This window comes from Gavia stellata, chromosome 30 (genome assembly GCF_030936135.1).
Source record: "Gavia stellata isolate bGavSte3 chromosome 30, bGavSte3.hap2, whole genome shotgun sequence".
Classification (NCBI taxonomy): domain Eukaryota; kingdom Metazoa; phylum Chordata; class Aves; order Gaviiformes; family Gaviidae; genus Gavia; species Gavia stellata.
Genome location: NC_082623.1, coordinates 7005048 through 7018984, shown reverse-complemented (window position 1 = coordinate 7018984; position 13937 = coordinate 7005048). Strand labels below are relative to the sequence as shown.

Sequence of the window (13937 nt, the reverse complement as noted above, 5' to 3'; positions counted from 1 at the left end):
CCGTGCCCGGTTCGGGGAGAGCCTCGCCCGGGGGCCCGCGCCCCACGGAGGGTCCCGGCTGCGGGACCCGCACGGCCGCGGGAGCTGCCCGGGCTGAGTGTGGCGGGGCTGGGGCGGGGGCTGGCCCAGCCCGGGAGCCGGGACCCCCAGGGGTGCCCCCCCGCAGGGCTGCCCCAGAAGTGGCGGACGTGTGCCCAGAGCGGGCTGGGGCTGCGGGGCCGGGGCGAGCCGAGCGGCCGAGTGTCAGGGCCCCGGGCTGGCTCCCCCCCAGGCCTGCGGCCCCGGCACCGAGCGCCCCCGGGGAGGGGGCACGGAGGCTGCCGGCTCACAGCCGTGCTGCTCTCAGGGCAGGAGCGGTGCCCAGGTGTGTTGCATCGCTGAATCCGATGATGAGGGGCAAGAGCTCCCGGGGCTCACACGGCTGCTCTATAAATCGGGCAGCAGCAGCAGCGGTCAGAGCTGGAGCCTGTGTTTGCCTCTGGTTTCCTGTGCTTTCACCCTCCAGCCTGCCTAGCGAGGCCGCCGGTCCCTGACCTGCTTCTGTAAGATGGCTCAAGACCCTGGGACTGCTCACGGTGCTGCCTGGGTGCTGCTTTCGCCTTGTCCGTGGCCCAAGATGTTGGGGTAAGTCAGTCTGCTGTTTTCCTCACCTTAGCTCGCGTGGCTTTTCCTCTGACTAAAGCACTACTGATGACCTGCCACTTTCTGGAGGTGGCTGCTGGATGGTGTAGGGCCCCTCACAGGTTGCGGGAGGGCTCTGAGGCTTGAAAAATGGGGGTGTTGCCTTTCGAGAAGTTGCTTCTAAGTCTTTTTCTCATCTATTGCAGGCAGAACCCTGGAGCTTTAAGCCTTGCTCTTGCAAACAGTAGGAAAGCTCTTTGCTTGGTGGGCAGCTGGGTAGCCTGGCTGCTGCCTGGGCTGGCTTTGCCCTCCCTGGCTCAGTCAAGCTGCAGTGCCTGCTCACTGTGCTTCATCTGGGGTCAGGCTTTGACTTCTGTACACTTCAACAGAGCCAGCCCAGAATATATGTTGCTCTGGAGCTGGCCTCAGTCTCCCCTGAAACCCCTGGTCTCCAGGAGACAATAGCTGATGGCTTTAAGGATTGGAATGCCTCTGGCCATGTCACTGCTGGGCTGACACTTGCTTAGTACCCCAGTGGCGGTGAGTTGTGCCAAGCCTTGCTTTTCCGAGGAAGAAATAGGAGCTGGGAAGGGGCAAAGCCTGGGGTAGCTGAGCCTGCTGTAGAGAAGGCTGGTGGGGGAGAAGGGTGAGGAGGCAGGCAGGGAATGAGTCGGCCTAAAGGATGATTAGCTAAAGATTTGGAGAAGGACAAAGAGATAGAAATGGTCTTAAGGCTGGAACAAGCGGAGGGGAACTACTTGCAGTGTAACTAACTGGGGAAAAGGCTAGCCTTGAGGCAGATAAAAGCTCTGCTGTGTGCAGAGCCTTATCTTGGGCCCCACTTCAGCTTCACATTCTTGGAATTGCTGCAGTGCTTGTCTGGATGGGACCACGGCCACAGACCACAGCACCTTAGGTGCTTGTCCACATAACCTTTCATCTCCTCCAGGCAGCGCGGGCGGGGAGGAAACCCTTTCTACAAACACCCGCTGGCAGAAGCACTGTCCTTGGGCAGCTCTTTGCACGGCGTCGTGCAAACCCTCCAGGAGACAGTCCCCCTTTGTCCGGTGCACCCAGCACAGGACACGACCAGCAGTTAGTGTTTCGCAAGCTGAGCAGAAGACGTGAGGTAGGTCTTACTGTAAGACACGGATGATGAGTGGAATAACCTTGCCTGCTATGTTTTTCCTGGGGTGAAGTGCTTCATTAGAGCTGTGCAACTGTCTTTTTAATTTGAAAGTTCTTAGACCTCCAGTTCCCTGGTCTGCGCACTGGGACAGAAGCATCACCTGTGGGTTTGCAGGCAATACCATCCCTGCTTTCAGGCAGTTATCTGCAGGACCTGCCTTCATCAGGAGTTAACAGAAGTGAGACCATGAAAGAACAGACACAAATGGCTTGAAAACAAAGACCGGTGTATTTCTACTAGACTGTTCGATACAGAGGATGCCTGTAGGATGAATGGTCAGTCTCAACAGCAAATACAAATATATTTTATTTAGACAAAACTTCTCACAAAGGATAGACACATTTATTTTGTGGCATTACTGTGCACAGTGTAATGCACAGGCAGTCCCATCCCTATCTTCCCAACCCCTTTCTCTGTGTATTTAAAAATAGGAAGACACTAGCCAGTTTAAAAATCAGAACCTGCAAGAAGGCCCAGTGATAACCAAGTGCAAACAAAGCAAGGCGAGTTCGCCAAAGGGATTTCATTTTGCAGTGAATCCATGTTCCGAGTCCTGACTGAGAAAGGCATACGCATGCCCCTTTAACCTCCCCTTAAGAGAAACTGGTAGGACAGCTATTTTTGATTTTACAGAAAAATGAAGTAACATAGAGCAAGCACTTTAGAGAGCAATGAAGAGATTAATTCTAAAATACCCTTTAAGTATGACAAGAAACTGGCCACAATTGAGACAAAATGGAAAGGTTTTTTCTCTCACTTTGGTGCAAGTTTATTTATTTTGTACACTATCCATCCATACACCTGTGATACAAATTCTATGAACCTGCCACAAAGCATTAAAGCACAACATACCTATTATTCTGTAGACATTTGCATTTTTAATCACTATCCAGCCTACATGGATCAGCACTGATTCAACACAGGAACTCGTAGTTCTGGAAAAATGCAGATGTCCAATAACCGTACATACATGAGGGAGGGGAGAGCAAAAATGTTCACTTTAAGGGAACGTGGCTCAAATCTTCAGATTAAAAACAAAAATTATGTCCCTGGAAGAGCTGGCTGCTTAGGGATTTCTGTGAAGGCTCTTGTAAACTCATTTTATACAGCAAAATCTAAGCCTGCAGGCTTTTTGCTTTGTGGAGGTCAGTAATAAGGATACACGAGGACTTACGGTCTTTTGCATTTGTTATTTCTTGCAGCATAGCGCCTTGAGCTGTTGGCAGATTTGACAAACTTACAGGAGTACCTGGAGTGCTGTATAAGGGTGAAGGGAATGCTCTGCATCCTCAGCTGTATTTATAATAGGGCTTTTCCAGCTAGGAAGTTTTCCAACCAGTACAGTGAGTGATCAAAACCAGCTATACTTCTGAACCATGAATGTGGCTTAATTAAAATGACCTATCAGTAAATGCTGTCACAACAGGAAATTTATGCGGCAGGAAACACAAAACACAAAGACAATGCTATTTGTTCCATAGTTCTCTCTGAGGCTAGAAAACCTGTTAACTTTGAAAGCCCTAGAAAAATGCTGCACTGGTTTAGAAACCATCTACTTGGCATAGGACCACTTTTTTTTTTTGCACACAAACATTTCATAAATCTCCTTATTTCCACATTAAGCATTCTGCATTTCTTTGCCAATCTTGTAGCTGAGGATTTTGTTCCAGTCGATCTTGGTGCGGGTGACGGGTAGCTGCCGGCGTAAGGCTTTGAAAGTGGTGTCTGACATAGTCTGGTAGTTTTCACTGATTGCTGTCTGCAATGGCAAGTAGATTCAGTTATGGCAGTAATAAGATACTCTGAAAAAGCATGACTCGGTGTTAAAGCCACAAAACCCTTTCTACAAGGTTAACTAAATTAATAATGCAGTCACCAGTGTGTGTGCAAGTAACAGGGTTTCTATTAAACGCCCCTGCAAATGTAGCAGTGTCTCCTGAAGTGTTTCACTGACTTATCTGTGCCGAGTCTCCTTGCACACAGACTGGGACAATGTAAAAAGCTGTCACACGCATTTCCTCTTCAGTATCTTTAACTGTGACAGAGGAAGACATTTAGACTCACCCACTCCCCTTCCATGCTTGTTCCAGGCATCATTTGTAACCCTTTAAAATAACTATACAGCAAACTTGATTATTAATTACACATAGCTTTACAACTATATTCTTTAAACAAATACTACTGCCCTTTTCTAAGTAATTCTTACAGTCAATACCAGACTCAGCCAGAAACAGAATTAGAGGTCAATTTTCCATGTTTCCATTAACTGTAAATGGAGACTGATATGATTCCATCACATTTATTTAACAACCACTGATCTTACCTGGTACTCATTTTCTGCATTTTCTATTATCTTAATAAATTCCTTAGCTGTCTGTACATCACTCTGCAAAGGAGAAAAATAAATTTGTGTATGTTTAAGAGCAACTTACAAAAGCTACACAGCAGATTTCTTCTCAAATGATAGGCTGAGTATAGATGAAGTGGGTAACATCAGCAGCTTCTGCCTCATGCTTGCAGCTGGCTTCCTTTCACTCACCACGGATATCTTGGTGAGGTTCAAGACAGAGGTATGCATTGGCTAGAGCTTGTGCTCCAAACTGAAACAGGACTGCACCCTAGTGAGCAGAAGTCAAGCAGACCTTCATGGTATAGATTAGAGATTTTGCAACTGTTGCTCCCTCTACTGTACTACAGGACTTCTTATTTTCTCCTAGTACACTGCTCTTACTGTTTGTTTCCCTTGTGTATAGATAGAAAAGCATATTCTGCCCTCTAACTGAAATGCATAATATAAGTGTTCCAACAGAGACTGTGCTTTCTAATACAGTCTAACTTTAAGCAACTGAGAATCTGGGTTTCCCATGTAACTCTAAACACTACAACCACACTGGCTAGTCACCCTAAAATTACATTACTTTTAAGTCAAGAGAATGTAGTCATAGAAGTGTATGCGTCATAAGATGCTTAAGAAGTAAAATAGTTGCTTTATCATAAAAAATCTTTTAGCATACTTACTGAAACCTGTACAGAGTCCTGGATATCTTTATGACTAACCAGTTGAACATTGCCATCTTCATAATAATGAACCTGAACAAAGAGACAAAATGCAGGTTATCCTTAACACCCATTTTATGATCCCTAGAGCCCCCAAATGCTACCAGAATGGCACAACAGCATTGTTGTGCCAGTCTTCTCTGCTTACGTGGAGACTAAAAGCAGGATGGATTTTCTAAAAGGTTTCATTCTTTGTCAAGACTGTTCAAGATTATGTTAATGCAGTAAACGCCTAGAGTTGAAATAAGAGCAATCATAAAAGAATTCATGGTATAGGTTTTAGCCCTAAAAAGTGAAGCAGACTTGGAGGCATATAGGGTAACGCTATATAATAAACCACAGGCCAGACTGTAGACTATGTCTGAAACACTAGTTTTAAGAATTAATTTCTTGAATTGTATAGTTTAATAGCATCTTGACTTGAGAAGGACATCTCTGCTGTATTTCAGCATCTCATTCTGAGTTGAATGCCTTAGTGTAAGAGAAGCACAATGCAGCTTCTCCCCCTATTGCCAGAAAAAGTAACTCACCTGGATCTTGAGCACTGCAGCCACTTGAGCTGTTGGTGGTGTGATGGTAAACTTCCATTCTGATCTCCAACGACCATTCCTAAACACAATCAAAGCATGAAAACTATTTCCAAAAACCTCCAACAACAAAAAACCAAATTAACATAAGCAATTTGTTTCTGCTGTCATCTTATGACCCATATTACAGTGCCTTACATGGCACTGAATTAAATTTCTGAAGCACAGTTGAATACAATGCAGCTTCAGTACAGACTACTCCAGTGTACCTGTGCTCTGGAATACGTAAGGGGGTATCTATTTAGCTCTGCTAATGCCTTTCTCTCTGAATAGGTGACTGAGCCACACTGAAGGCTTCAGGAAAGTGCACAAGGGGGCTGCAAGGAAAATGGACTACAGAATGAAAACCAGAACTTCTTGGGAAGCCCGAGACTACTTGCCCTTCAGACTGTGTCAGAAGACATAGAGGAGGGGTTTGTTTGAGGACTAGTAAAGGAAGAAAATACACTGTGTTGAAATAGTCTTACCAGAAGTTTTTGGGCTGGAACTGGTGGCTCTCAATACAGGCAATAATTGTCTGCTGCCCATCTATAGATTTACCATAAACCTGTATTTAGAAAAAGAGTTAAAAAGGCCTAAGAGCTGAGGAAAGCCATTCTTAACTTCTGTTCTTGGCAGCATTGTGGAGGCTTGCTATTGTGGTATCTCACTGGGAACGTGTACCACTAATTACATTGTCCAACACCTCCATTTGCACATATGTACACATAATGCCTCCATTCTATTAAGTGCAGGTGTTAGGGTGCTTGGCAGTCATGACTATGAAAAATAAGGCTAATACATCTTTACCACTGTGTGCATATCAAGAAATCTGCACCCTCTTTGGAACTTGTTATTCCAGAGTTACCAAAAATGCTAGTGAGGATAGAGAATTCAAACAGCACTGCCCAGAACGAAGTCCGCTCAAGGTACTGACTGACATGGAACAATGAACTTTCAGTGAAACAAGATGGATACTCAACAGTACAGAAGCCATTGGGGTAATGATCTTTCACATAAGCTCTCAATGCACTGTCACAGGCATCTCTCCATTGTTTTAAAGCCGATTCTGTGTCCTCGGGCTGGGGGTCACTTGCTTCTTTCCTTAAATGATCAAACTTAAAAGAAAGTTTGTTTCTTGGGTCTAAAAATCTGCCATTGCCCAGATCACCATGTTCTGTGATTAAGACCTGTAAAAGAAGTTGAAATTAAGATACACTTACGCTGCTGTAAATGTGCTGTTTTGCACTTTTCCCTATCTGAATAGATATCAATGTTTCAACAGATTCTCTCACTGAACATCACATAAAGAAACAAGGATTTTCAGTAATAATTTCAGCTAAGAGTAGTTGTAGCGAGGCTGTAGGTAAACTCTCTGCTCTTCACAGTAATACTGCACTTAGTCTTCTGTCCCAGAAATGACTGTATTATAACAAAATATATATTTAGCTTAAAGTTGGGCATCCTTACAATACAAACAGGTGGGTTTGCTTTTGAAGTTATTTTTGTTGTTTCCCTTCCCCATTTTTAAAGGAAACGAAGAATTTTACTCTGGAATTTACCATTTATTGTCATGTTCCACGTTGCAATAGCTCTCCTTCTGGTCAAGAAGGGTATATAGATGTGGCTACTTCGAACATACACAAACTAAAGTACACAGCAAAGCAGCACTGTACCTTCCCTCTCCTTTGTCTTATTTACCATAAATCTCTGGCTTCCCAAACATTGACTTTTTTTTTTTTGTTTTGCTGGCATAGGCTGGATAGTATTAGATTGGTATAATCAAAGGTACAGTATGTTTTTTAGGGTAGCTGGGATGGATTAAAAATGCAGAAAATGAAGAATCTACTACTGATTGTCAGTAGGAACTGTAAGCAGGTAGCAACATAAGGATTTATAAGTGAGCTTCAAATAAACAGTAATCTTTAATCACTCATACTTTAAGTAGAATTCCAGTGACTTCAGCATGGAGGTTTACTTAAGGAATTTACTTAAGGAACAATGAATTAGGGTTACTAGGTAGTATCAGACAATACTTTAAGGGAATATTTCACCTATGCTTCTTCTGTAAGAACGAAAGTTTGGTAATATAATGATGTGTGGGGGAAGGAGAAGAGGTGGTAACTTGTGAGTAGAATGAAACTAGTCAACATCTTGATGAAACAACATTTTTATTGGTTTTGCACAGTGTAGTAATACAAACCTCAAGTGTAAAAAGTTTTCTCTTACCTGATCATCATACCCTTCTATCTTCACCGGAGTGAACTGATCCATGTTATACTGTGCAAATGCACTGTTAAGAATTAAAAGAACATGAGCTTTAGCTGTACATGCACATTTATTTTGACTCAAGAATAAGTACATGGTGTGATTTATATTGCAGAAAATTTCAACTTCATTTGGCAAAAAATACACACAAGCACTCTTAAAGGATTTTTCAATACCTTTTATTGATGATAGCTATAAAACCCCAAGTCTAAAGCCAGGAAAGTACAGAGTTCAAAAGTAGAACAACAGGCAGCCTGGGGGAATATGAGCAAGCCAAGGCAAAACAGGAACACCCCAGCTACAATTTAGACAGCAGCAAGGTAAACAAATGAGTAGACTAATATTTACAACAATTTTCTTATGTAAAGACCTGCTGACTGACATGTCACTTAGCTTGAAGTAAAATCTTAGCATCAAAAAGCTTGTATGCATAACCTTTAAGCACCTTCTGATGAGACTGTGCAAGTAAACAAGATATTTTGAAAGCTTTTTTTTTTTTTTGAGGGCAGTTCTAAACTTCAGCTAAGGATTACTCAGTATTTCAGGCTTCACTTGCTTTACAAATCATGCTTCAACAAGATCAGACATTCCTGCTGCCGCAGAGTTAAACTTTTTGGCAGAGTGCCTTCCTGTCAGTTTTATATGGTGTCTACACCACAAATTCCAATTTAGGGCTTTTAAAAAGAATCATCCATGCCTTCCATTATGTATTTTGTTGGGGGGATGAGGAATTACAGAAGATTGCTCTCAATACAACAAATGGCTTTCTTTGTCACCGAATGATGGGTGTGAGAAAACATGCATCTCTGATGGTAATTTGACCTGTGTTTGAAATATTAGTACTTACTGTGCTGCTCCTTCCCTGAGAAGATTGTCATTGTTAAGCAATAACCGGACATCTGGAGAAGAGAGTGTTCAGGCAGGTTATTGAATTTTTTTGATCAAATGTTTCTCTTTATGCATTTCAATTTCAACTGTACAAAACGCAAACATTAGCATGATTAATTTAATCAAGCATATGTAGTCACAAAATGACAGTATGCTTTTCCCTCACCACCTCTTAACCTTAAAAGCAGTATGTTGTGACACAGCCTTAGACTCTTATAATAAATGAAATGTGAAGAAAACACCACCGATCATTTTCCCTTATTTACTTACCATTGAATACTTCATTGAATTCTCCAGGGGGTGCATGAGTGATGAATTTTGCAGCTATACGCACCTACAATGAAGCAGAAAAGTATTTAAAACTAAAGACAAAAGATAATTTACTGAGTTCATACATACTGCAACATACACTGAAGCAATTCACCAACAAAACCAACTCTGACCGTGACAGGAAGTGCCAGATTTAGGGAGAAATTTAGGCATGCATTGTCAAAAGGGAAATAGTCAGTCTTGTAAGACCAGATTTTTTTTCAGTGTAACCGAGCAGAAGAATTCCAAATGTACTCAGGAAGAAGTGCAAACTTCACACAGGCACTTGTAAAAATGCGAACTGTTCGACCTGCATAGTACTAACCTATTTAAAGAATATGAATGCTGGCTAGCCACTCTTCTTGGTGGCATTCTTAAACAATGTTTTTTCCTGATCCTTGCTAGTAATCAGAAACCTAAATGCCAAGGTTTATGAAGAATAAGAAACCACTGCAGTAAAAGTGACACTAACTAGATTGTAACCTACAGCACAACCACACAGCTAAGGAGTGTCTGACATATATTGCAAGATGCTCTGACTCCCTTGTGATGCAACTTGTTTGTTGCCCATGACTGGCTGAAGGAGATTCCACTGCTTCACAGCAAACAGCGTGTGAAGGATGAGAGGTTGATCCCTCTAGAAATGGAGCAGTAAATCAATTACATCAACTGCCATGGGACTGCTTCCAGAGTTAATTATGCCTCAGGGACTTTGAAAAGCCACTGATGGGCTCAGACTGCAGAAGGGGCATGAAGATACAAAGTAAAAAGCTGGGAACTGACAGAAATGGGGGAGGTGAGCGCAAGTGCCAAAATGAACCCAAGAAGTCAGACAGAGCCTCCAAATGAAACCATCCAAACTTCAGCTGGTGATTTTTTGGTTTTTTTTCCTTGATCCTCTAATGCTGCCGTGGTCACTTCTAGCCCTGAGCAGTAGACACACCACCTGTGCCATTCTGGGGCATGTTACTCCTCTTATCTTGAAGTAGTATTTTATTGGAAACTGTACCGTAGTCCAGACATGAAGTGTCACAGTAGTGAAAGAACTAAGGCATGTGGAACTGCGAGGGATAGAATAAATAACTGAAAAGGCCAACTGTAAGGAAAATACCTGAATGTCTGCAAACTTTGAAGCTGGAAAAGAAAAACCCATTCTCCACTAAAAAGTAATAAAACTGCACTGAGTTCTGAAATGCAATATATGTGTCTTGGATTGTTAGAATTGAGGTGCTCTAGGTATTGATTCTACTGAAATTAGTAAGAGTTTATGGTTTTCATAATCAAATCTTTTATGGTTTTACAGGACCAAAAAGAATAGAATCATCTTGGAAGACTTGAAACAGGAAACGTCACAAAATTAAACATCTCCCTTAGAATAATAAAAATGTCACATTTCTTCCAATAAGCACAGCTAACAAACCTGTGCAATAAGCCTTTCTTGCTCAGCTAGGCATTTATTGAAGATGACTGTAGAACAGTGCTCATTACAACTCTTGATTACTTTTTCTACTTTTCATTTTGAGCAGTAAAACAAAGGAGTGTGTATATATCCAACTACTTCAGCTGAATTATTGCCAGAGCTGGAAATAACTTGCTTCTCTCAACAGTCTTCCTTGTCTTAATTAGAAATTGTTGTTTGTTGCATAATGATTTAAAGCAAGCCATGAAAGGAAATAAACACCTTTCCAAACAAAGGGTATACTGCCTTATTCAAACAGTATCAAGGAACAACTCTGCCTTAACTGGATTAAACTTCAGAAAAAAATAGGTAATTTTCCAAATTAGCATCTATTTAAAAAAACCCCATAACCCAAAACACATTCTTTATGCCTTAAATAATTATGCAATATAAATGAAAAACTAAAAAGTCTGTAACTTGTGTAATTGATACAATACAGAATGTAAAACCACTGTCTCCTAATTTTCTGCTTTTTAGATAAGGTTGGTAAGTATACAGCAATCCTAAAAATGTAGCTCTGTCTGAAAACTCAAACTATTTAAAGAACTGTAATTAGGACACATTGCTGCCATAATCTTATTAGATTTCAGTATCAGAAACTTGGATGGTGATGAAGATAACCTAGCAGTAATTAAGAGGGACACTGCTGCTTTATATCCTCTGTGGACTTTGCCGGGAGCCAGCCCTAAATGGCTGAAAGACTTCTGAAATGACACCATGTGCTGTTCTAAGAAAGCGCAAGTGTAAGCACTAGTACAGGCGTATCACTGTGCTAAAGCGCTTACAAATACGTACCACTTCATGCCACGATGCCTCTCAGTGGGAGGACTGCACTAGAATACATCCTGCAAATGAACTGCCCAGGTGAACAGATTCCCTTTTATAAGGTCCTTCAACATATGGAAAAATAAGGCCCCTAAAAAGCCATAAAATTTAGTATCTTATGAATTTATGCAACAATGTTGTGGCTGTGGAATTGTACTGTACAGGGAACCCTCATAAAAGGGACCACTCTTAATAGGTTGACCTTTAGATCAGTGGATTCTCATAAACAGACCCTTGTGAAAAAACAAATATTACAGGAGGTATTTTTACAGTCTTCCACAAATTATTCTGTTTGGAAGGATGAACAAAATTAAATCAACACAGAAAGGACTCCGCATTTCAAACAAATGTCATCACAAAACCAGCCATAAACAAAGCAAACACTGCAAGTGAAAAGCGTTCACTTTTATAAAGTATTCCTAGCCCTGCCTCTCTTGCGGAGCAATAAAATACAAAGCATTTAAGTCAAACTGTTGAAATCAGGAGTGGAGTGCAGGTAACAGGCTGCGGAGTAATTAATTCTAAATGTCAAGCATTTGACTCGCTGTGGTTTTTAGAGTCGATTTGTTTCCAAGTGGTGTCAGCACAGCGGCAGGATGTTCATTTGCAGAAGAACGAAAAAAAGACTTTCTGCAAACTGACCTACTTCCTGGCCACCATTGCCATTTCAGGTAGCTTGCAGCACACTAGCAAAATGAACTTCCCCTTTCTAAAATGGGGAAAGTGTCTGAGAGGGAAGCTGCTCAACCATTAGTTTAAGCTGGCAAAATGGCAGCAAAATGAACTTAAGTAGACAACAGAGTAGATTGCAGTAGACCTTGAACTAAAATGAATTGCTTAGCTTACCTAAAATATGCCTATAGAGAATAAAGAAGTGAGGCTTGGGGGGGATGGAATGAATTAATTTTGTTGCTCTATTGATTTTTTTATTTCTTTGCTTTATTTTAAAGCACTGTTAAACTCAGACTTAAAAAAGGAAACATATATAAAAGTTCTAGACCTATCTATAAGGTTATAAAATGGATACTAGAGTAAATCTTTGCTGCATGTTTCTTTTTCAGATCCTTGCTTACGATTATCCTTTTCCACCTGTGCTAGGCATGGAGCTACTCTAAATTGAATCTAGGTTGCCTGAGCCAGGACATGAAGTAGAACTCAGGCTCCAATTTCAAGCAAAATCCCATCTACTCCGCCAAACAAAGTACTTGGGCATGCACAGTTCTGAAGTGCCTCTTTGAAGGACAAGTCTTCTCTGAGAGTGCTTTGAAAGAATGCAGATTTCAGGTGAATGCAGTGGGAAGAGGAAAAAATCACCTAGTGACCCCAGGTTCTTGCAACACTGACTTCATTACCAGACTAGATGGCTAGCCGAGATGTAAGCTTACCAACAGGGACCCTAGTTCTACTTCCAGCTCTTTAAGGACTTGCTAGGTTACCAAGGGCAATTTACTTCACCACCTTCACTCTCAAATCTGTACCACCATAACCCCCAACATGATAAAGCTTCAGTTTTGTTTTAATTTTCACATCAAATGCAACAAGGACTTCAATTTTAGCAGTTCAAATGACGTCGGGTAAAATATTTTATACACCGCTGGACAGATTTCAGTTATGTGGTAAAGACTATATGAGTTCTCTTCTAGAATACTTATTGCAAACAATGCTCATGGCGTCTGAAATATTAAATGAAGGGTGAATTGCACCTTTAAAGCTCTATCTGCTTATTTCACAATGACTGACACTGTAATGAAGCTGAAATTGGCAGTTTAAGGGGAAAATGAAAGCAGGCTCCAGACTCGTAGGATCCTTGAAGGTCTATGAGCCTTAATGCCCCACTTCAGAACGTTAAGAAACAAAGCAGAGAGCTACATGCAATATTTTTATGATGTCAGGAAGAATAACGGTGGATTTTTAAACTACTGTTTGTAGCTAAGTAGTGTTACCTGGCAGAAAAGGTGACCTCTTAATTTGTTAAATGAAACTCAGTGCTGCTTGTAAGACTGTAATTTTCCCACATTCCTACACAAGAGGAACAACTCATTCATTTCTTCTTTTCCTAAAACAAATATTGCTCTATTTGCTCCTGCTTAGTCCCTTCCACCCAGTATAATTTGTAGGATCTACATCAAAGTTACTGTCAGCTGCTGGGGCAAGCAGAAACCGTGAACACATGCTCTGAAGGCACTCTGGTTTGGAACTGAATAGGTGTCACAGCACCTTTTAAAGACGCCGCTAACTTTGTTGACCTGGGAAATGAAAGCCCAAGAGCAAAAAATGTATTTTTCATGCACGAAAACGCGCCAAGGCACCACAGCTGCACCAAGGCAATAAGGAAATCGAAATGCAAAGCGTTGCGCTGATAACTAACGGCTGATCCCTGGGCGGCCGGGCCTCTCACCCGGGCAGCGGCGGCCCGGCCGGTCTCGGGGGCCCGCCCGCCCCGAGGCAGTGGGAAGCCGGGCCGCAGGCCGGCCTGCCGGCAGCGGGTGAGCCTCCCCGCCACCCCCCGCTCGCTGCCCTGCTGCGGGGGCGGCAGTGCTGGCCCACCGCGGAGCGGCAGCCCCCTCCCTACCTTCTCCTCATCCGACACCCGGTCCTCGAAGTCGGCCATTTTGGCAGCTCTGGGCCCGGCCCGGCCCCGCGCGGAGCATGCCGGGAGCGGCGGACGGGGCGCCACCGCCGGGCTGGGCCGGAAGCGCGGCCAGCGCCATGTTGGCTGCGGGCAGACGCCGTGCGGCGGTCATCGTAGGAGCGG

General features: G+C 42.7%; 1 protein-coding gene across 1 annotated transcript; it reads right to left on the bottom strand.

Annotated features, from left to right (window-relative positions):
* Window positions 1–2551: 2551 nt before the first annotated feature.
* CAPZA1 (capping actin protein of muscle Z-line subunit alpha 1) lies at window positions 2552–13793 on the bottom strand. The gene is made up of 10 exons (XM_059831251.1): window positions 13755–13793; window positions 8860–8923; window positions 8549–8600; window positions 7663–7726; window positions 6417–6623; window positions 5922–6001; window positions 5398–5476; window positions 4829–4900; window positions 4134–4196; window positions 2552–3569 (listed from the first exon to the last, which is right to left on the bottom strand). Exons 1-10 carry the CDS (start codon window positions 13791–13793, stop codon window positions 3429–3431), a joined length of 861 nt encoding a protein of 286 aa, XP_059687234.1. The 3' UTR covers window positions 2552–3428.
* Between the last annotated feature and the right edge of the window lie 144 nt (window positions 13794–13937).

Coding starts and splice junctions, on each gene's coding strand:
- CAPZA1 (XM_059831251.1), bottom strand. CDS start 13,793: ATGGCCGACTTCGAGGACCGGGTGTCGGATGAGGAGAAG. Junction 5,477..5,921: donor TTCCAGCCCAAAAACTTCTG/GTAAGACTATTT, acceptor GATTGTGTTTAG/GAATGGTCGTTGGAGATCAG. Junction 4,901..5,397: donor CTGCAGTGCTCAAGATCCAG/GTGAGTTACTTT, acceptor CTCTTTGTTCAG/GTTCATTATTATGAAGATGG.